Source organism: Macaca nemestrina, chromosome 7 (genome assembly GCF_043159975.1).
Source record: "Macaca nemestrina isolate mMacNem1 chromosome 7, mMacNem.hap1, whole genome shotgun sequence".
NCBI lineage: Eukaryota > Metazoa > Chordata > Mammalia > Primates > Cercopithecidae > Macaca > Macaca nemestrina.
In genome coordinates this window covers 34,425,367-34,443,660 of record NC_092131.1, presented here as the reverse complement: position 1 = coordinate 34,443,660, position 18,294 = coordinate 34,425,367, and the positions used below count along the sequence as shown (strand labels likewise).

Here is an 18,294-nt window from a genome sequence, read left to right as displayed (position 1 = left end):
AGGCGTGAACCACCGCGCTTGGCTGCAACTTGATTTTTAAATTGCTCTCTGAGTGTAGATTCCTTGTTTGTTTGGCAAGGGTTCTTGCCGCTATAGTTTGAAGCCAAACATTTAAAGAAAGAGAGCGGGAGGGACCGAATAGAAGAATGGTGGGCGTGGCCAACCCCAAGGTGGCTGGAGGCCGCGCCCCCTTCCCAGAGTGCACCGCAGCCGCTGCATTCAGGAACCTCTATAGCCTCGGCCCCGGCCGGAGGGGGAAGACGATCTAGTCTGGTCTCGCCATGGATGGGCTCCAGACCAGTGCAGGGCCGTTGAGACGCGGGCGGCCGAGGCGCCGGCGCAAGTCTCAGCCACACAGCGGGTCGGTCCTGGCCCTGCCCTTGAGGCCCAGGAAGATACGAAGGCAAGTGAGAGGTACTGTACCCACCATGGCGCAGGTGCTGAGGGCGCAGACGCTGCCTAGCAAGGACTCGGAGGACTCGAGGGTGGAGTCGACGGCCGAAGACCTGGGGGACACGCTACCCGGTGGGGCGGCGGTGGCGGCCGTCCCGGACGCAGCCCGGCGAGAGCCATACGGCCACCTGGGGCCCGCAGAGCTGCTGGAGGCCTCGCCCGCCGCGCGCTCCCTGCAGACCCCGCCGGCGCGCCTGGTGCCGGCTTCCGCGCCGCCCGCAGGCCTGGTGGAGGTGCCCGCCGCGCCGGCCCGGGTGATGGAGACTTCGGCCCTGCTGTGTACCGCGCAGCACTTCGCGGCCGCCCAGTCGTCCGGGGCCTCTGCGACGGCGTCAGGGCCGCAGGTGGATAACACGGGTAGGGAGCCGGCTTGGGACTCCCCGCTGCGGCGCGTCTTGGCCGAGCTGAACCGCATCCCCAGCAGCCGGCGGCGAGCGGCGCGCCTCTTTGAGTGGCTCATCGCGCCCATGCCGCCAGATCACTTCTACCGGCGCCTATGGGAGCGGGAGGCAGTGCTGGTGCGGCGGCAGGACCACACCTACTACCAGGGACTTTTCTCTACTGCTGACCTGGACTTGATGCTGCGCAACGAGGAGGTGCAATTCGGCCAGCACTTGGACGCAGCTCGCTACATCAACGGGCGACGCGAGACCCTGAACCCACCCGGCCGCGCGCTGCCCGCCGCCGCGTGGTCCCTGTACCAGGCCGGCTGCTCCCTGCGCCTCCTCTGTCCGCAGGCTTTCTCTACCACTGTGTGGCAGTTTTTGGCTGTGCTTCAAGAGCAGTTTGGAAGCATGGCAGGCTCCAACGTTTACCTCACGCCACCTAACTCGCAGGGCTTTGCCCCCCACTACGACGACATCGAGGCCTTCGTGCTGCAGCTGGAAGGTAGGAAACTCTGGCGTGTATACCGACCCCGAGTCCCAACCGAGGAACTGGCTCTGACATCCAGCCCCAACTTCAGTCAGGATGACCTCGGTGAGCCGGTGCTGCAGACCGTGCTGGAACCTGGAGATTTGCTGTATTTTCCTCGGGGCTTCATTCACCAAGCTGAATGCCAGGATGGAGTCCACTCTCTGCACCTCACCTTGTCCACGTACCAGCGCAATACCTGGGGTGACTTCTTAGAGGCCATACTGCCTCTGGCCGTGCAGGCTGCAATGGAAGAAAATGTGGAGTTTCGGAGGGGTCTGCCCCGAGACTTCATGGATTACATGGGGGCCCAGCATTCAGATTCTAAGGATCCGCGAAGAACCGCTTTCATGGAGAAGGTGCGGGTCTTGGTTGCCCGCCTGGGACACTTTGCTCCTGTCGATGCTGTGGCCGACCAGAGAGCCAAAGACTTCATCCACGATTCTCTGCCCCCTGTTTTGACTGATAGGGAGAGGGCACTAAGTGTTTACGGGCTTCCAATTCGCTGGGAGGCTGGAGAACCTGTAAATGTGGGGGCCCAGTTGACAACAGAAACAGAAGTCCACATGCTTCAGGATGGGATAGCTCGCCTGGTGGGTGAGGGGGGCCATTTGTTTCTCTATTACACAGTGGAAAACTCCCGTGTGTATCATCTGGAAGAACCCAAATGCTTGGAAATATACCCCCAGCAAGCTGATGCCATGGAACTGTTGCTTCGTTCTTACCCAGAGTTTGTGAGAGTGGGGGACCTGCCCTGTGACAGTGTGGAGGACCAGCTTTCCTTGGCAACCATGTTGTATGATAAGGGGCTGCTGCTCACCAAGATGCCTCTAGCCCTAAATTAGTTTCTTGCTGATTGCTGGAAACAAGGCAGTAGTGATTCTCCCCTGCCACTGCTACTTTTTTTTTTTTTTTTTGAAACTCATGTTCTTACCTTGATAACCATCAGTGTGCTCACATTTACCTTTATGGCTGCTTCAATGTCGCAAACCTCAGAAGGTCTTCTAGGAAGAACCATCTCATCTAGGTACAAAAGGAAAAGGAGAAGTTGGAGGTGGAAAAAAACCCTTGATCCGTGATCATTTCAGAGCACCAACTTCATCACCCTCCGGCTTCAGTGTACTGGGTGGCACTGATCATGTCATTCTGCTTGAGACCGACATTAGATTTTTTTTGGAATTTGGATCTTTCATCTGAGTTCTTTTTCATTGTTTGGAGGGAGGGTTGGGGTCAGTATCCTGTTATTGTTAAATTTGTATGAACCTTAGAAAAGTTATTAAAGTGCCAAAGAATGTTTCCCTTTTCTAATGCTAGATTATTATGTGGGATGGTTTGAAGACATGCAGGAGCAGGAGGAAGATAGGGAAAATCTACAATGGCTGAAGTGAAAAGCAACTTGGGGTGGTTGTAGAATGTAAAAGGAGCATGTTAATCTCTTAAGGAAGAGAATCTCAGGCTAGGTGCGGTGCTCATGCCTGTAATCCCAGCACTTTGGGAGGCCAAGGCAGGTGGATCACCTGAGGTCAGCAGTTTGAGACCAGCCTGGCCAACATGGCAGAACCCCATCTCTAGTAAAAATACAAAAATTAGCCAGGCATGGTGGCACATGCCTGTAATCCCAGCTACTAGGGGGCTGAGGCAGGAGAATCGCTTGAACCTGGGAGGCGGAAGTTGCAGTGAGCTGAGATCGTGCCACTGCACTCCAGCCTGGGCAACAGAGCGAGACTCGATCTCAAAAATCTCATCTGATTGGGACCAATTCACTAACTTTGGGGATAATTTATGCTATTTAATTATGCAACCCAATTCTAATAGAAAAATTATTTCGTACTAGCTAGTTCAGTTTTAAGAGCATGGTATGTTTTTGCTCACTGTTTGCTTGCATCCATGGCTGGCACTGCTGTCATAAGGGCAGCATGTCACCTAGTTGTGCCTTCATGGACCTTCGGCAACCAACTTTTAGCAAGCTGGCCATGAAGGAAGGCTGGTGTTCAAGTTACTTTCCACTCTCATTTTTATTCTGGCAGTTGGAAGAAACTTCCCCAAATCTGACAAGTGAATATTCTCATGGTTGGTGGAAAAGTGCCTGATGTACCAGAAAGAGCACTGGACTCGGAACCAGAAGACCTGGGTTTGGGGTGGTAGCTGGTAGGCAGCTGGCTGAGTGACCTGAGGTTGCTGCTATGCTCGGACACACAGATTTTGTAAGTATATTTTGGTACAGCTTGATTTCTGCACCTTCATCATTTAGGTTGTGTCTGGGACTCTTAAGAGTCTATCACCATAATGGATAGTTTTCTGTTGTTTAAGGTTGAGAACTTTATAAGGTCTTTTTTAAAAAGTTACAAAAGCATAGACATACATTAAGTAAAAATGATAGTTCTCCCTCCAACCCCACTTTCCAGAGATAAGCACTATTTTTTGTTTGTTTGAGACAGGGTCCCACTCTGTTGCCCAGGCTGGGGTGCAGTGGTGAGATCTTGGGTTACTGCAGCCTCAACCTCCTGGGCTCAAGCAATCCTCCCACCTCAGCCTCCTTAGTAGATAGGACTTCCGGTGTGTGCCACCACACCCAGATAATTTTTATTTATTTATTTATTTATTTTTGTAGAGATGGAGGGGTCTTGCTATGTTGCCCAGACTGGTTTTGAACTCCTGGCCTGGGGTGATCCTCCCATCGTGGCCTCCCAAAGCACTGGGATTTCAGGTGTGCACCACCATGCCCAACCACCAGCCACTACCACTATTAAGGTTAAGCTCATAAAGCTTTTTTGGGTGCTTAATCAAACATACATGGTAGTAGTGTTTTATAAAGACTTGTGTTTTTCTGATATGTCCTTCTTTAAATCAGTTCAAGTAGAGATAACTTTTTTTTTTAAGGGAGAAAATATATGAATAAAAACCTGGGGAACGAAAAAAAATAACAAAGACTGAGTGGATGGTAGCCAAGAGGGAAGGACCCTTTCCTGACTCTTTCTTCCTCCAAGCCTTGCTACTAAGTCCCAAAACATCCAGATCCTGGAAGAGGCTTATTAAAGGAATCAAGGCATAGAACTCACCCCTAGGAAACCTACCCTGAAAAGTTTCTTGGAGTAAAGTTTGGAGTGTTAGTGGTTCTTGTTCTCCTTTGGGTTTCAAGTAAACACGTTTTGCTTCCTCCCTCACTTTTCCCATGACTATCTCCAGCTTGAGTATTTTCTGTATCAGCAAGTCCTTTTGGCTTAGTGTTTTAATCTAAATTAGAACAAATAATGCAAAACAAAACACCTGTACTAGGCAGCAAATTATCAAAAAATGAACAAATAATGCAAAACAACACCTGTACTAGGCAGCAAATTATCAAAAAACAAAAACAATTAATAAAATAATTGTGGGAGGCTGAGGAGGGAGGATCACTTGAGCCCAACAGTTCAAGGCTACAGTGAGCTGTGATCATGCCACTGCACTCTAGCCTGGGCAACAAAGTGAGACCCTGTCTCTAGAAAAAAAAGAAGTAACTAATTGCATATGCTTATCAGTAGTAGGCGGTACATAAATGCTTGAGAACATTGTTCTCTTATGATATTGGTTGGAGATTTTTTATACCTGTTCATGAAAATTTTACTTCAGGGCTGGGCGCGGTGGCTCAAGCCTGTAATCCCAGCACTTTGGGAGGCCGAGACGGGCGGATCACGAGGTCAGGAGATCGAGACCATTCTGGCTAACACAGTGAAACTCCGTCTGTACTAAAAAATACAAAAAACTAGCCGGGCGAGGTGGCGGGCGCCTGTAGTCCCAGCTACTCCGGAGGCTGAGGCAGGAGAATGGTGTAAACCTGGGAGGCGGAGCTTGCAGTGAGCTGAGATCCGGCCACTGCACTCCAGCCTGGGCGACAGAGCGAGACTCCGTCTCAAAAAAAAGAAAGAAAGAAAGAAAGAAAGAAATGTGGCTGGGCGCGGTGGCTCAAGCCTGTAATCCCAGCACTTTGGGAGGCCGAGACGGGCGGATCACGAGGTCAGAAGATCGAGACCATCCTGGCTAACATGGTGAAACCCCGTCTCTACTAAAAAAATACAAAAAAATAGCCGGGCACGGTGGCGGGCGCCTGTAGTTCCAGCTACTCGGGAGGCTGAGACAGGAGAATGGCGTAAACCCGGGAGGCGGAGCTTGCAGTGAGCTGAGATCCGGCCACTGCACTCCAGCCTGGGCCCCAGAGCGAGACTCTGTCTCAAAAAAAAAAAAAAAAAAAAAGGAAGAAAGAAATGTTTGCTTGGTGTGAAGTTGGTTTCTTGAATTACCTTTTCAAAGTCCTTTCTCCTCTATTCCTTCATCTCATCTAACAGTTTTGAAAAATTAAAACAATCCAGGCCAGGCGTAATGGCTCATGCCTGTAATCCCAGCACTTTGGGAGGCTGAGGCGGGTGGAGGGTGGATCACTTGAGGCCAGGAGTTCAAGACCAGCCTGGCCAACATAGCAAAACCTTGTCTCCACTAAAAACACAAAAAAATTAGTTGGGCGTGGTAGCACATGCCTATAATCCCAGCTACTTTGGTGACTGAGCCACGAGAATCACTTGAACCCAGGAGGTGGAGGTTGCAGTGAGCCAAGATCACACCACTGCACTCCAGCCTAGGCGACAGAGCGAGACTGTCCCCCCCTCCAAAAAAAAAGGAAAAATTATATTAATCCTTTCAGCTAGAGATTTTCTCTGGTGAGAGAACCCAGATTAGGAATTCAGAAAAATTAAGAAGAAAATCTAGGGGGCCAGCTCCTGTCCCTTATTCCTTCTCTATGCTTATTTGCAAAAAAGGAAAAATAAACAACTTGGGTTTGGGGATGATGGGGAGAAAACCGGAAGGGAGGGAAATAGTATTTCTGAAACAATAACAATAAACTGATTTTTGAGCGCTGCTTGATAGGACTAATAGGATTTTTGTTTTGTTTTTGTCTTTACTAGTAGGACCTTATAACCCAATCGTGCACAGGTGCTTTGCATTTTTTTTTTTTTTTTTGAGACGGAGTCTGGCTCTGTCGCCCAGGCTGGAGTACAGTGGCCGGGTCTCAGCTCACTGCAAGCTCCGCCTCCCGGGTTCACTCCATTCTCCTGCCTCAGCCTCCGGAGTAGCTGGGACTACAGGCGCCCGCCACCTCGCCCGGCTAGTTTTTTGTATTTTTAGTAGAGACGGGGTTTCACCATGTTAGCCAGGATGGTCTCGATCTCCTGACCTTGTGATCCGCCCGTCTCGGCCTCCCAAAGTGCTGGGATTATAGGCTTGAGCCACCGCGCCCGGCCTGCATTTTCAAATGATGCGGCATCTGTGTCTGGGGTTTTTGAAAGTATTTCTATGGTGGGAAAAAGGGTATGTACATATTTGAGGAGGACAGGGTCTGAGGAACTCTTGAGAGCCCTGAATTTTCTCTTGAAAACAGAGCTTGCACTTATTTACCCTGTTCTTGATCTCCTGAAGCATTTCTTGGTTTCCTTCATTTCCTAAGTTGAGTATCTTCATTGTCTGGTACACTTCTCTGAAAGATAAGAAGGACTTCTTAGATTATTCTACCCTGCCCTTTAAAGAAGTATGGGGATAGAAAATACAGGACTTGGAATCAGTTAAGAATCCCAAGTTCCAATCCTAACTGTGCAGTTTTCTGAGCCTTATATGCAAAAATGGTGTAATGCTTAGCTTATAGGAATACTATACAGTTTTTGAGACAATATACTTGTGGGTTTTTTTGTTTGTTTTTTGTTTTTTCCGAGATGGAGTCTTGCTCTGTTGCCCAGAGCTGGAGTGCAATGGTGTGATCTCGGCTCAGTGCAACCTCCGCCTCCCAGGTTCAAGCGATTCTCCTGCCTCAGCCTCCTGAGTAGCTGGGATTATAGGTGTGCACCACCATGCCCAGCTAATTTTTATAGTTTTAGTAGCGATGGGGTTTTACCATGTTGACCAGGCTGGTCTAGAACTCCTGACCTCAGGTGATCCACCCATCTTGGCCTCCCAAAGTGTTGGGGCTACAGGTGTGAGCCACCACACCTTGCCATGCCCGTCTAATTTTTGTATTTTTAGTAGAGACGGGTTTTGCAGTGTTGGCCAGGCTGGTCTCAAACTCCTGACCTCAGGTGATCCATCTGCCTCGGCCTCCCAAAGTGTTGGGATTACAGATGTGAGCCACTGCATCTGGCCAAGACAATATATTTGAAGGTGCCAATAGGTAGCATTTACTGAACACCTTTATGACAGGCGCTAAACATGTCATCTCATTACTTGTCACCACAACTCTATAATGTAGACTATCACCTGCATTTGATAGATTGAAAAAAATGGGCTCACAGAGTTTAAATACCTTACACAGGCTCACATAGCTCTTGCATGCCAGAGCTGGAATTCAAACCCTGGTCTTTTTCACTCTAAAACTTGTTCCAATAGGCACTTGATAAATGTTAGTTGAATGTATGAATAACTTAAAACCATCCTGGTGGGGAGAAAAGATGCATGAACTACGTAAGTTTGACTTTCAATCTAATTTAGGCCAGTTTTTCTGTTACCTATGTGGGTGAGTGGTGAATGTGCAGGTGAGACTGTGCTTTTACTGCCATTAGGCAGCCTGGAAAGTCAGGAATATATTCAATGAGCAAAGATGTGAGAGTTGGCCGTATAAGGTCATGGTGGGAGCCAGAGGTTTAGTGCTTACTTTAGAACAGCATCGTGGTTCTCCAGGAGCAGCACGTCTAGGAAGGTGTCCCTGACCCGGTCCCCTTGAAGTTTCAGGGCTAGGATGCTACGGCAAGCTTCCAGCCGTACACCTGGTGACTCTTCATAGTGAATAGCCCAGAGCAGAAGATCCGTCAGCTTGGGACTTACTTGCCCAATCTGTCCCAAAGCTGCAGAGATTAGAGGGCAGCATGTCCCTGAAGACTGAGCTTACTATATTCTAGCATCCAGAAATAAACTGAGTTTTGCAAACAGTACTTTCCCTTTTGGATGGTAATCACCATTATAATTTTAAGGGTAGGTTAGAGTGGGACATTACCTCCAAAGAATTCCTAGAAGAGGGATGTTCCATCCCATCCTTGCTCATTAGGATATTTGCCTATTTCGGGGATGAAATATAGAACAGATAAGGTGGAAGATCCACCTAGTCCCAGCAGGGTGATGGGGAAAGGAGGCACAATTATTTATCTATGTCAAAAAGAGAAGCAATGCCAAAGATTCTAAAAAGAAACTAGGCTGATTAAGGGGCAGGGTTTTAGGGCTGTAGCAGTCTTGAAACTGATCTGCCTTATAGAGCGTAATAGTTGAGATATCCAAGGAAAGCAAGATGCATCCAGCAGTGGATACATACTTGGATCTTATCCTTAATTCTGTTGGCTGGGACTGTCTTGTCAGCCCTGTCTTTAACTTAAGATTGACATATACCTAGACTCAGGATCTTTCACTAAAAATTGAAGAAGAAAATTATCTTTCTCTTCTCAGACAGGGAACTTCTGAGAAGCTAAGATCATTACCTCTCCTGCACTTCACCCCTTTATTAGAGAGTTTCTGGGGATCATTTATACTTGCATAGGGAAAGGTATTTAAGGTTTAAGAGTTTGGGACACTACTTCTATAATACCTCGAATGGCAAAGGCCTTGATTTTCCAGTAAGGATCTCTCTGCATCAGGTTCAGGAGGCATTCAAGCACCTGGGATGGATAAAAGGCAGTGTTAAGTGGGGAGGACCAGAGCAAGAATGAACCAGAAGCAACTGGGTGCAGTGGCGCACACCTGTAATCCCAGCATTTTGGGATGCCAAGGTGGGCGGATCACTTGAGGTCAGGAGTTTGAGACCAGCCTGGCCAATGTGGTGAAACCTTGTCTCTACTAAAAATACAAAAATTAGCCGGGCATGGTGTCACATGCCTGTAATCCCAGCTACTTGGAGGCTGAGGCAGGAGAATTGCTTGAACCCGGGAGGTGGAGGTTGTAGTAAGCTGAGATCGTGCCACTGTACTCCAGCCTAGGTGACAGAGCAAGACTCCATCTCAAAAAAGCAAAAAAACAAAACAAAGCAAAATAATGAATCAGAAACAGGGACACCACTTATCTCTTTTTTTTTTTTTTTTTTTGAGACGGAGTCTCACGCTGTTGCCCAGGCTGGAGTGCAGTGGCGCGATCTCGGCTCACTGCAAGCTCCGCCTCCTGGGTTCACGCCATTCTCCTGCCTCAGCCTCCTGAGTAGCTGGGACTACAGGCGCCTGCCACCGCGCCCGGCTAATTTTTTGTATTTTTAGTAGAGACGGGGTTTCACTGTGGTCTCGATCTCCTGACCTTGTGATCCGCCCGCCTCGGCCTCCCAAAGTGCTGGGATTACAGGCTTGAGCCACCGCGCCCGGCCTGACACCACTTATCTCTAAAAGGAGCTATAATTGAAAAATGACCTATCAATTCTGGTGACAAATGAGCTGGAGCCTAAAGTACCAACCTGTATGCATAGTGAGTAGATTAGCTGAATTATCTGCTATTGATTTTCTCAGTCTACAGATCTGTAGCCATATGGCTTCTCTTGGACACTTCAAATAGATTTTTCCCTAATAACGGAATTATAACTCCATTTATGGGAGTTGATCCTAAAGCCCATCAGCACCCAGGTAATGAGAAGCTAGTTAACTGAGGTGAGAACAGGATTCAGGGGTGTGCTCTAGAACTGAAGTCTGGGCTGGCTGGGAGCTAAACCAAGCTTGTCCAATATGTGGCCCAGAACGACCTTGAATGTGACCCAACACAAGTTCGTAAACTTTCTTAAAACATGAGATTTATGCATGGACCTTTTTTTTTTTTTTAAAGCTCATCAACTATCGTTAGTGTTAGTGTACTTTATGTGTGGCCCAAGACAATTCTTCCAGTGTGGCCCAAGGAAGCCAAAAGATTGCACGCCCCTGAAACGGTCCTGTTTGAAGTGGCTTATGTACCCCCTTCCCAGTTCCGATCTCTCATTCTGTGTCCCTGCAGAATGTTGAGCATACTGTGCACAACCAGGGAAGGTAATGCCCTCTTCAGGTCAATCAGGTACGATAAGAATATGTTTCCCTGACTCACCATCTTGTCGCGGATTTGCAGGGCACCAGCTGCCAAACAGGCTGCCCGCCGGACTGCTGTGAAGTCATCAGAGAAGCAGTGCAGGAAGCTTGGGAGAAGCTTGGCGGTCATGAGCTTGAGCTCACCTATCAGGGAGAGAGCTTCCACACGCTCCTGGGAATTTCCTTGACCCAGCTTGACCCTGTAAGGCACAAGTTGCTTTTCTTTCGCTTCCTTAAACTTTCAGTACCTAACTCCCAACCCCAATGTATGCCCTCCTGATAAAATCCGAGTTCTGTAGGCTGTCAATCCCAGTTAGCCTTATGCTCATAAGGTAAGTTTTACTGGGTACAGAGCTCGATTGTCTTCTTTTTTTTTTTTTTTTTTTTTTTGAGACGGAGTCTTGCTCTGTCACCCAGGCTGGAGTGCAGTGGCCGGATCTCAGCTCACTGCAAGCTCCACCTCCCGGGTTTACGCCATTCTCCTGCCTCAGCCTCCCGAGTAGCTGGGACTACAGGCGCCCGCCACCGCGCCCGGCTAGTTTTTTGTATTTTTAGTAGAGACGGGGTTTCACCGTGTCAGCCAGGATGGTCTCGATCTCCTGACCTCGTGATCCGCCCACCTCGGCCTCCCAAAGTGCTGGGATTACAGGCTTGAGCCACCGCGCCCGGCCTCGATTGTCTTCTTTACTTGAATCCCTAATTCATAGCTATTCGGTAATTAGGTAATGCAGGGCTTTCAGTTACATTGAATGACTGAATAAAGGAAATGTCAACTTGCACCTCTTTTCACAGTCAAGTTCTCTTCTCCATCGCCCTCACGTGTGCCATGATTATTTCTGCATTTGGCTTCCAGCCTAGAATGCCTATGTAGTCTTTTTGTTTGTTTAAATTATTTTTATTTATTTTATTATTATTATTATTTGGAGACGGAGTCTTGCTCTGTCTCCCAGGCTGGAGTGCAGTGGTGCAATCTTGGCTCACTGCAAGCTCCACCTCCTGGGTTCATGCCATTCTCCTGCCTCAGCCTCCTGAGTAGTTGGGACTATAGGCACCTACCACCACGCCTGGCTAATTTTGTTTTTCTTGTATTTTTAGTAGAGACGGGGTTTCTTTTTCTTTTTCTTTTTCTTTTTTTTTTTGAGACAGAGTCTTGCTCTGTCGCCCAGGCTGGAGTGCAATGGTGCCATCTCGGCTCACTGCAAGCTCTGCCTCCCGGGTTCACGCCATTCTCCTGCCTCAGCCTCCCGAGTAACTGGGACTACAGGTGCCTACAGGGACTACCACACCCGGCTAATTTTTTTTCTATTTTTAGTAGAGACGGGGTTTCACTGTGTTAGCCAGAGTGGTCTCAATCTCCTGACCTTGTGATCCTCCCGTCTCAGCCTCCCAAAGTGCTGGGATTACAGGTGTGAGCCACCATGCCCGGCCTTAAATTATTTTTAGAGATGGAGTCTTGCTATTGCCCGGGCTGGTCTTGAACTCCTGACCTCAAGTGATTCTCCTGCCTCAGCCTGAGTAGCTGGGATTATAGGCACTTACCCACTCTGCCTGGCTCCTATGCAGTTTCTCTCTCTTTTTTTTTTTTTTTTTTTTGAGATAGGGTCTTTCTCTGTTGCCCAGGCTGGAATGCAGTGGCATGATGATGGCTCATGACAGCCTTGGACTTCCTGGACCCTGGCAATCCTCTTGCTTCAGCCTCCCGAGTAGCTGGGACTACAGGCATACACCACCACACTGGCTAATTTATTTTTATTTTTATTTTTTATTATTATTTTTGAGACGGAGTCTCACTCTGTTGCCCAGGCTGGAGTGCAGTGGCACGATCTCCGCTCACTGCAAGCTCCGCCTCCTGGGTTCACGCCATTCTCCTGCCTCAGCCTCCTGAATAGCTGGGACTACAGGCGCCCACCACCACGCCATTTTGTATTTTTAGTAGAGACGGGGTTTCACCATGTTAGCCAGGATGGTCTCGATCTCCTGAGCTCGTGATCCGCCTGCCTTGGCCTCCCAAAGTGCTGGGATTACAGGCATGAGCCACCGTGCCCAGCCAATTTTTTTTTTTTTAATTTTTAGTAGAGACAAGGTCTTGCTATGTTGCCCAGGCTGGTCTCGAATTCCTGGGCTCAATTGAGCCTCCTGCTTCGGAGTCTCAAAGTGTTGGGATTATAGATGTGTGCCACTGGGCTGGCCCTCCTGTGCAATCCCTCTGTGAAACTTGGCCTTACACCTCTAGCCACACTAAGTATTCCATTTTTCTGCTCCAGCAGTTATGGTATACGCCATTTGTTCTAGTTTTTAATGATTTGGTATTTTTAATTAGGTGTTTGTATATTTTGCATGTGGTCATCAGAATTGCATCATACTTTCGAACACCCTCCAACACCCAAACCATTGCCTCACGCCTACTGGGCACTCAATGATTCTTTCCCTAGTCATGTTGTTAGTTTGTAGGGACTGTTAATTTTTTACAGTGGGACCTGGTCCAGGGTCTGTACAGAGGAGCTAAACAAATGCTGGGTGGCTGAATCCCAGGCCTCCTAAGCACTTTTTCCTTTCTTTCTTTTTTTTTTTTTTTTTTTTTTGAGATGGAGTCTTGGTCTGTCACCAGGCTGGAGTGCAGTGGCGCTATCTCTGCTCACTGCAACCTCCGCCTCCCGGGTTGAAGTGATTCTCCTGCCTCAGCCTCCCAAGTAGCTGTGACAACAGGTGTGTGCCACCATGCCCAGCTAATTTTTTTGTATTTTTAGTAAAGACAGAGTTTTACTGTGTTAGCCAGGATGGTCTCAATCTCCTGACCTCGTGGTCTGCCATCCTCAGCTTCCCAAAGTGTTGGGAGCGACCATGCCCGGCCTGCTTCCTAAACACTTCTAAGAATTTAGAAGAGTTGGCCGGGCGCGGTGGCTCAAGCCTGTAATCCCAGCACTTTGGGAGGCCGAGATGGGCGGATCATGAGGTCAGGAGATCGAGACCATCCTGGCTAATACGGTGAAAGCCCGTCTCTACTAAAAAATACAAAAAACTAGCCGGGCGAAGTGGCGGGTGCCTGTAGTCCCAGCTACTCGGGAGGCTGAGGCAGGAGAATGGCGTGAACCCGAGAGGAGGAGCTTGCAGTGAGCTGAGATCCGGCCACTGCACTCCAGCCTGGGTGACAGAGCAAGACTCCGTCTCAAAAAAAAAAAAAAAAAAAAAAAAAAAAAGAATTTAGAAGAGTGTCTCCTCATGTTGACTGGGTCTTACCTGATTATGTCGTGCACCTCTTTCCCAAGGCTCATTTGCCCCAGCGCCTGCGCAGCTGCTCGCCTCACTTCCTTATTCCAGTCATTCCACATCAGCTGGATCAACTTATGTTTCATATCCTATAAGTAGATATGATCGTTAGCTATCACTTACTGAACGTTAATTTTGTGCTTGGCGTTGTGCTGTTTTTTCTTTTTTTACCCATCACTGTACTAATGAGGATTGTCGTGAGTGTTTTTTCCCATCCCTTACTCTCCCAAAGAATCCAGCGGGGCAGATATTGCTACCATTTACAGATGACAGAATGGAGGCTTTGATCAACTTGTCCAAGGTTAACCTGGTGAGTGCTGGAACCAGGACTCAAACCCAGCTCTCTCTCCCAAGCTCATCCTTTAAACTATATGGTATCAGTGCAAACATAATCTGTACCTGGGAGACTTAAAATTTGAAAATGATACTTGATGAGGTGACCAGCTCATTGCAGTTTGCCTGGGACTCTCCTGGTTTTGGTACTGAAAGTCCCATTGCCTGGACAAACCAGAATAGTTGGTCACTCTATAAGTGCACTTCTTTCAGAGAGGAATGGGCAAAGATTACTACATAATGATTGCGTAAATGTGCCCATGCTGTTCTCCCTGCTAGAAGTATCTCCCTTCTCTACTCCTACCTGGTACTTGATGTCTTTGTACTCTTCCTTTACGATTTAGCTCAAAAGCATCTCCTTCCTATCACACTGATCTTTTATTAAAAATTTTAAAAAATAAAAACATCTCCTTAGTGAAGTCTTCTTTGCCCATTGTAAGCACAGGAAATCCCCACAACACCTCATAGCTGCTTCTGTTCTAACTACTTACAACATTTACTAAGGGAAGACTTAGCCCTGCACCCCAGTGGTAGCATAGTGCCTAGCGCGCCAGACGTGGTCAGAAACTGCATGCTTACTGAATGAGTGAAAAGACTTATAGACATACTGCCTTTCTTAGCTCCAGCAGTCTGCCATGAAGTCCTCAGCATCTTTACCTCAGCCCCTGCTAGCTCTGCATGTCTTTTTACTTTCAGTTGACAATTCTAAGTGCCAAGTGCCAAGGAGGTGAAGGTACAGATGAATCAGATGTTGTTAAAGTGATATTGTTAAGATGCAGTTTCAGATTGAGCTGGCCTAAGATGAGATTTTTGCATTTCTTTTTTTTTTTTTTTTTTTTTTTTTGAGATGGAGTCTCACTCTTGTTGCTTAGGCTGAAGTGCAATGGCACGATCTTGGCTCACTGCAACCTCCACCTCCAGGGTTCAAGTGATTCTCCTGTCTCAGCCTCCTGAGTAGCTGGGATTATGGGCATGTGCCACCACGCCTGGCTAATTTTTTTTTTGAGATAGAGTCTCGCTGTGTTGCCCAGGCTAGGGCACAGTGGCGTGATCTCAGCTCACTGCAACCTCCGCCTCCTGGGTTCACACCATTCTCCTGCCTCAGCCTCCCGAGTAGCTGGGACTACAGGCGCCTGCCACCACGCACGGCTAATTTTTTGTATTTTTAGTAGAGACAGGGTTTCACTGTGTTAGCCAGGATGGTCTCGATCTCCTGACCTTGTGATCCGCCCGCCTTGGCCTCCCAAAGTGCTGGGATTACAGGCGTGAGCCACCGCGCCTGGCCTGTTTTTTTAGTAGAGACGGATTTTCTCCATGTTAGTCAGCCTGGTCTCAAACTCTCAACCTCAGGTGATCTGCCCTCCTCAGCCTCCCAAAGTGCTGAGATTGTAGGTGTGAGCCACCGTGCCTGGCCGATTTTTGCATTTCTAATAAGCACAGGTGATGCCTGTGCTGCTGGTCCAGGACTTTAGCAGCAGGGTGCTATAGCACTTGAGACAGAACTAACCCAAGTCCAAAACGTTTTCAGGTGATTACTCTATTGAGTGGCCAGATTTTGTGCTTCCCATATCAAAATGTCAGGGTTACAGAGTGGAAGGTGTTCACTTATCATGGAAATGCCAATGTTCTAGGCTATTCTGGAGATACCCAAAGTTATAAGGAAAAGATGAAGTAGCACATAGGAAGAAGGGAAAGCGCCCATTTGGACACCTGAAGATGATTGGGAAATAATGGCGAAAACAAAGTGTTGCCTGGAATTCCCTCTACAGTTCTAGCTGAGCCCCACCATCTTCACCGACAGTTGGTTTTTTTTTTTTTTTTCAGATGGAGTCTTACTCTGTCGCCCAGGCTGGAGTGCAGTGGCGCGATCTTGGCTCACTGAAACCTCCATCTCCTAGGTTCAAGCGATTCTCCTCCCCAAGTAGCTGGGATTATAGGCGTGTGCCACCATGCCCAGCTAATTTTTGTATTTTTAGTAGAGACGTGGTTTCGCCATGATGACCAGGCTGGTTTCGAACTCCTGGTCTCAAGTGATCCACCCGCCTCAGCCTCCCAAGGTGCTGGGATTACAGGCATGAACCACTGCACCGGACCCCTTCACAGAACTTTAAGCAATAAATTTAACCCAAACTAATCTCTCTCTCTGAAAAGTTTTAAAAGAGTACCTTATATTTATTGCTTGTTCTTGAATCATCTGTATATATGAGTCTTATTCCTACCATAGTGTTAATTTTGTGAAAGCTGAGATGATGGTTTTTTGTTTGTTTTTGAGACAGAGTCTCGCACGGTCGCCCAGGCTAGAGTGCAGTGGCACGATCTCGGTTCACTGCAACCTCTCCCTTCCAGGTTCAAGCAATTCTTGTGCCTCAGCCTCCCAAGTAGCTAGGATTACAGGTGCCAGCCACCACACCTAGCTAATTTTTGTATTTTAGTAGAGATGGGGTTTCACCATGTTGGCCAGGCTGGTCTCAAACTCCTGAGCTCTGATCCACCTGCCTTGGCCTCCCAAAGTGCTGGGATTACAGGTGTGAGCCACCGCGCCCAGCCGGGACTGTGTTTTATATGTGTGTGCCAAACACTCAGAGAACCACCACAGACACTCATTTAGATGGGTTTTTGGGTAGTTTAAGTCAGTGCTTCTCGAATGATCTTTGATGAAGAACCAATTTTGGGGGGAGGAAAATACGCCATTGACTGATAAAGTCTGTTGATATTGAGGCAATATCAAATTACTGTAAACGTTTCTTTCTTTCTTTCTTTTTTTTTTTTTTTGAGATGGAGACTCCCTCTGTCACCCAGGCTAGAGTGCAGTGGTGAGATCTTGGCTCACTGCAACCTCAGCCTCCTGGGTTCAAGCATTTCTCCTGCCTCAGCCTCCCGAGTAGCTGGGATTATAGGCGCCCACCACCACACCCAGCTACTTTTTGTATTTTTAGTAGAGATGCAGTTTTCACCATGTTGGTCAGGCTTGTCTCAAGCTCCTGACCTCGTGATCCCCCCGCCTTGGCCTCCCCAAGTGCTGGGATTACAGATGTGAGCCACCACATTCAGCCTACTATAAACGTTTCTAATCTCCTGTCAGTTTTTGTGCTATTTCATTGTGGATCAGTTACCAGCAGTTTGTGGACCAGCACTGCACTGAGAAGCATTGGCTTCTAGACAGACATGCTGGCATTTGAAGGTAATTCTGGGCTAGAAGTAAGAAGTAGTGATGTGGGAACAGAGATCTGTTTGGTAAGAATGGGATACTACATAGCAGCAAAAAGTAGAAGGCCTCTGTAGCTCAGCCTCTTTTAGGCTTTCTGTCCTGGAGGAAAAGAAAGAGGTTTACCAAGCAGACTTTTCCACTGATCCGGGAGAAAACCTGGCAGGCCACAATCCGGTTCTTCCATTGACAGCTGTTCAGCTCCACAGCAAGCATGGTGTGTATCAGGGTCTGAGGAAATGGAAGACTTGTATGGATATTCACAATCACTTTTAGAGATACTAGAACCTTGAAGTACATTCTGACATGGCATCCTGCATAATTAATGTCACCAGTGGACTCACAAGAGATGGGGCATGTTTCCGTCTCAGCCAACTGACTCTGGGATCATAAATTGGGGAACAAAATACAAATTTAATAACCTAAACAGAAAACTGGGACCTTCCTTTCCTGACTTTGTTTTTACTACTAAAATGATTTTTATATGCCTCAAGCTTATGACTTTCACATTACTATTGAAAGTAACTAAACACAAATGTAGGTGTCTGCAGTTTTCAATGGTAAACTTCTAGCAGAAGCAAATTCTACATGTCACAACTCTTCTTGCATATGCAAATAGAGATCATTTGCAACCTAATTCTGACTTTTCTCTCAGCTAACTGTTGTGACTTCCCCTTGTATACACCTCTACACCCAGGTTTACTCATGCTTATTCTACCTTATGCTTGAGATCATCAACCCAACCGACTGCATTTTATCTAATTAACTAATTGTTTAATTAATTTTTTGGCCGGGCACGATGGCTCAAGCCTGTAATCCCAGCACTTTGGGAGGCCGAGACGGGCGGATCACAAGGTCAGGAGATCGAGACCATCCTGGCTAACATAGTGAAACACCGTCTCTACTAAAGAATACAAAAAACTAGCCGGGCGAGGTGGCGGGCGCCTGTAGTCCCAGCTACTCGGGAGGCTGAGGCAGGAGAATGGCGTAAACCCGGGAGGCGAAGCTTGCAGTGAGCTGAGATCCGGCCACTGCACTCCAGCCTGGGTGACAGAGCCAGACTCAGTCTCAAAAAAACAAACAAACAAA

General features: G+C 47.8%; 2 protein-coding genes across 4 annotated transcripts in view; one reads left to right on the top strand and one right to left on the bottom strand.

Moving 5' to 3' along the window:
- Nucleotides 1-18,294, bottom strand: part of LOC105494326 (HEAT repeat containing 4) — a 44,687-nt gene that overhangs the window by 10,948 nt on the left and 15,445 nt on the right. The window contains exons 8-15 of one of the 3 annotated variants that reach the window (XM_071099891.1): nt 17,332-17,436; nt 13,638-13,756; nt 10,420-10,600; nt 8,957-9,026; nt 8,036-8,225; nt 6,793-6,871; nt 4,440-4,599; nt 2,330-2,388 (exon numbers count right to left, since the gene is read on the bottom strand). In XM_071099891.1, coding sequence (XP_070955992.1) covers nt 2,330-2,388; nt 4,440-4,599; nt 6,793-6,871; nt 8,036-8,225; nt 8,957-9,026; nt 10,420-10,600; nt 13,638-13,756; nt 17,332-17,436 — 963 coding nt within the window. The remainder of the gene's footprint in view (nt 1-2,329; nt 2,389-4,439; nt 4,600-6,792; nt 6,872-8,035; nt 8,226-8,956; nt 9,027-10,419; nt 10,601-13,637; nt 13,757-17,331; nt 17,437-18,294) is intronic. The other 2 variants (XM_071099892.1, XM_071099893.1) reach the window with 2 other exon arrangements.
- On the top strand, nt 236-2,292 carry RIOX1 (ribosomal oxygenase 1). Its single transcript, XM_011762569.3, has one exon. The coding sequence runs from the start codon at nt 282-284 to the stop codon at nt 2,208-2,210; it is 1,929 nt and encodes a 642-aa protein (XP_011760871.2). The 5' UTR covers nt 236-281; the 3' UTR covers nt 2,211-2,292.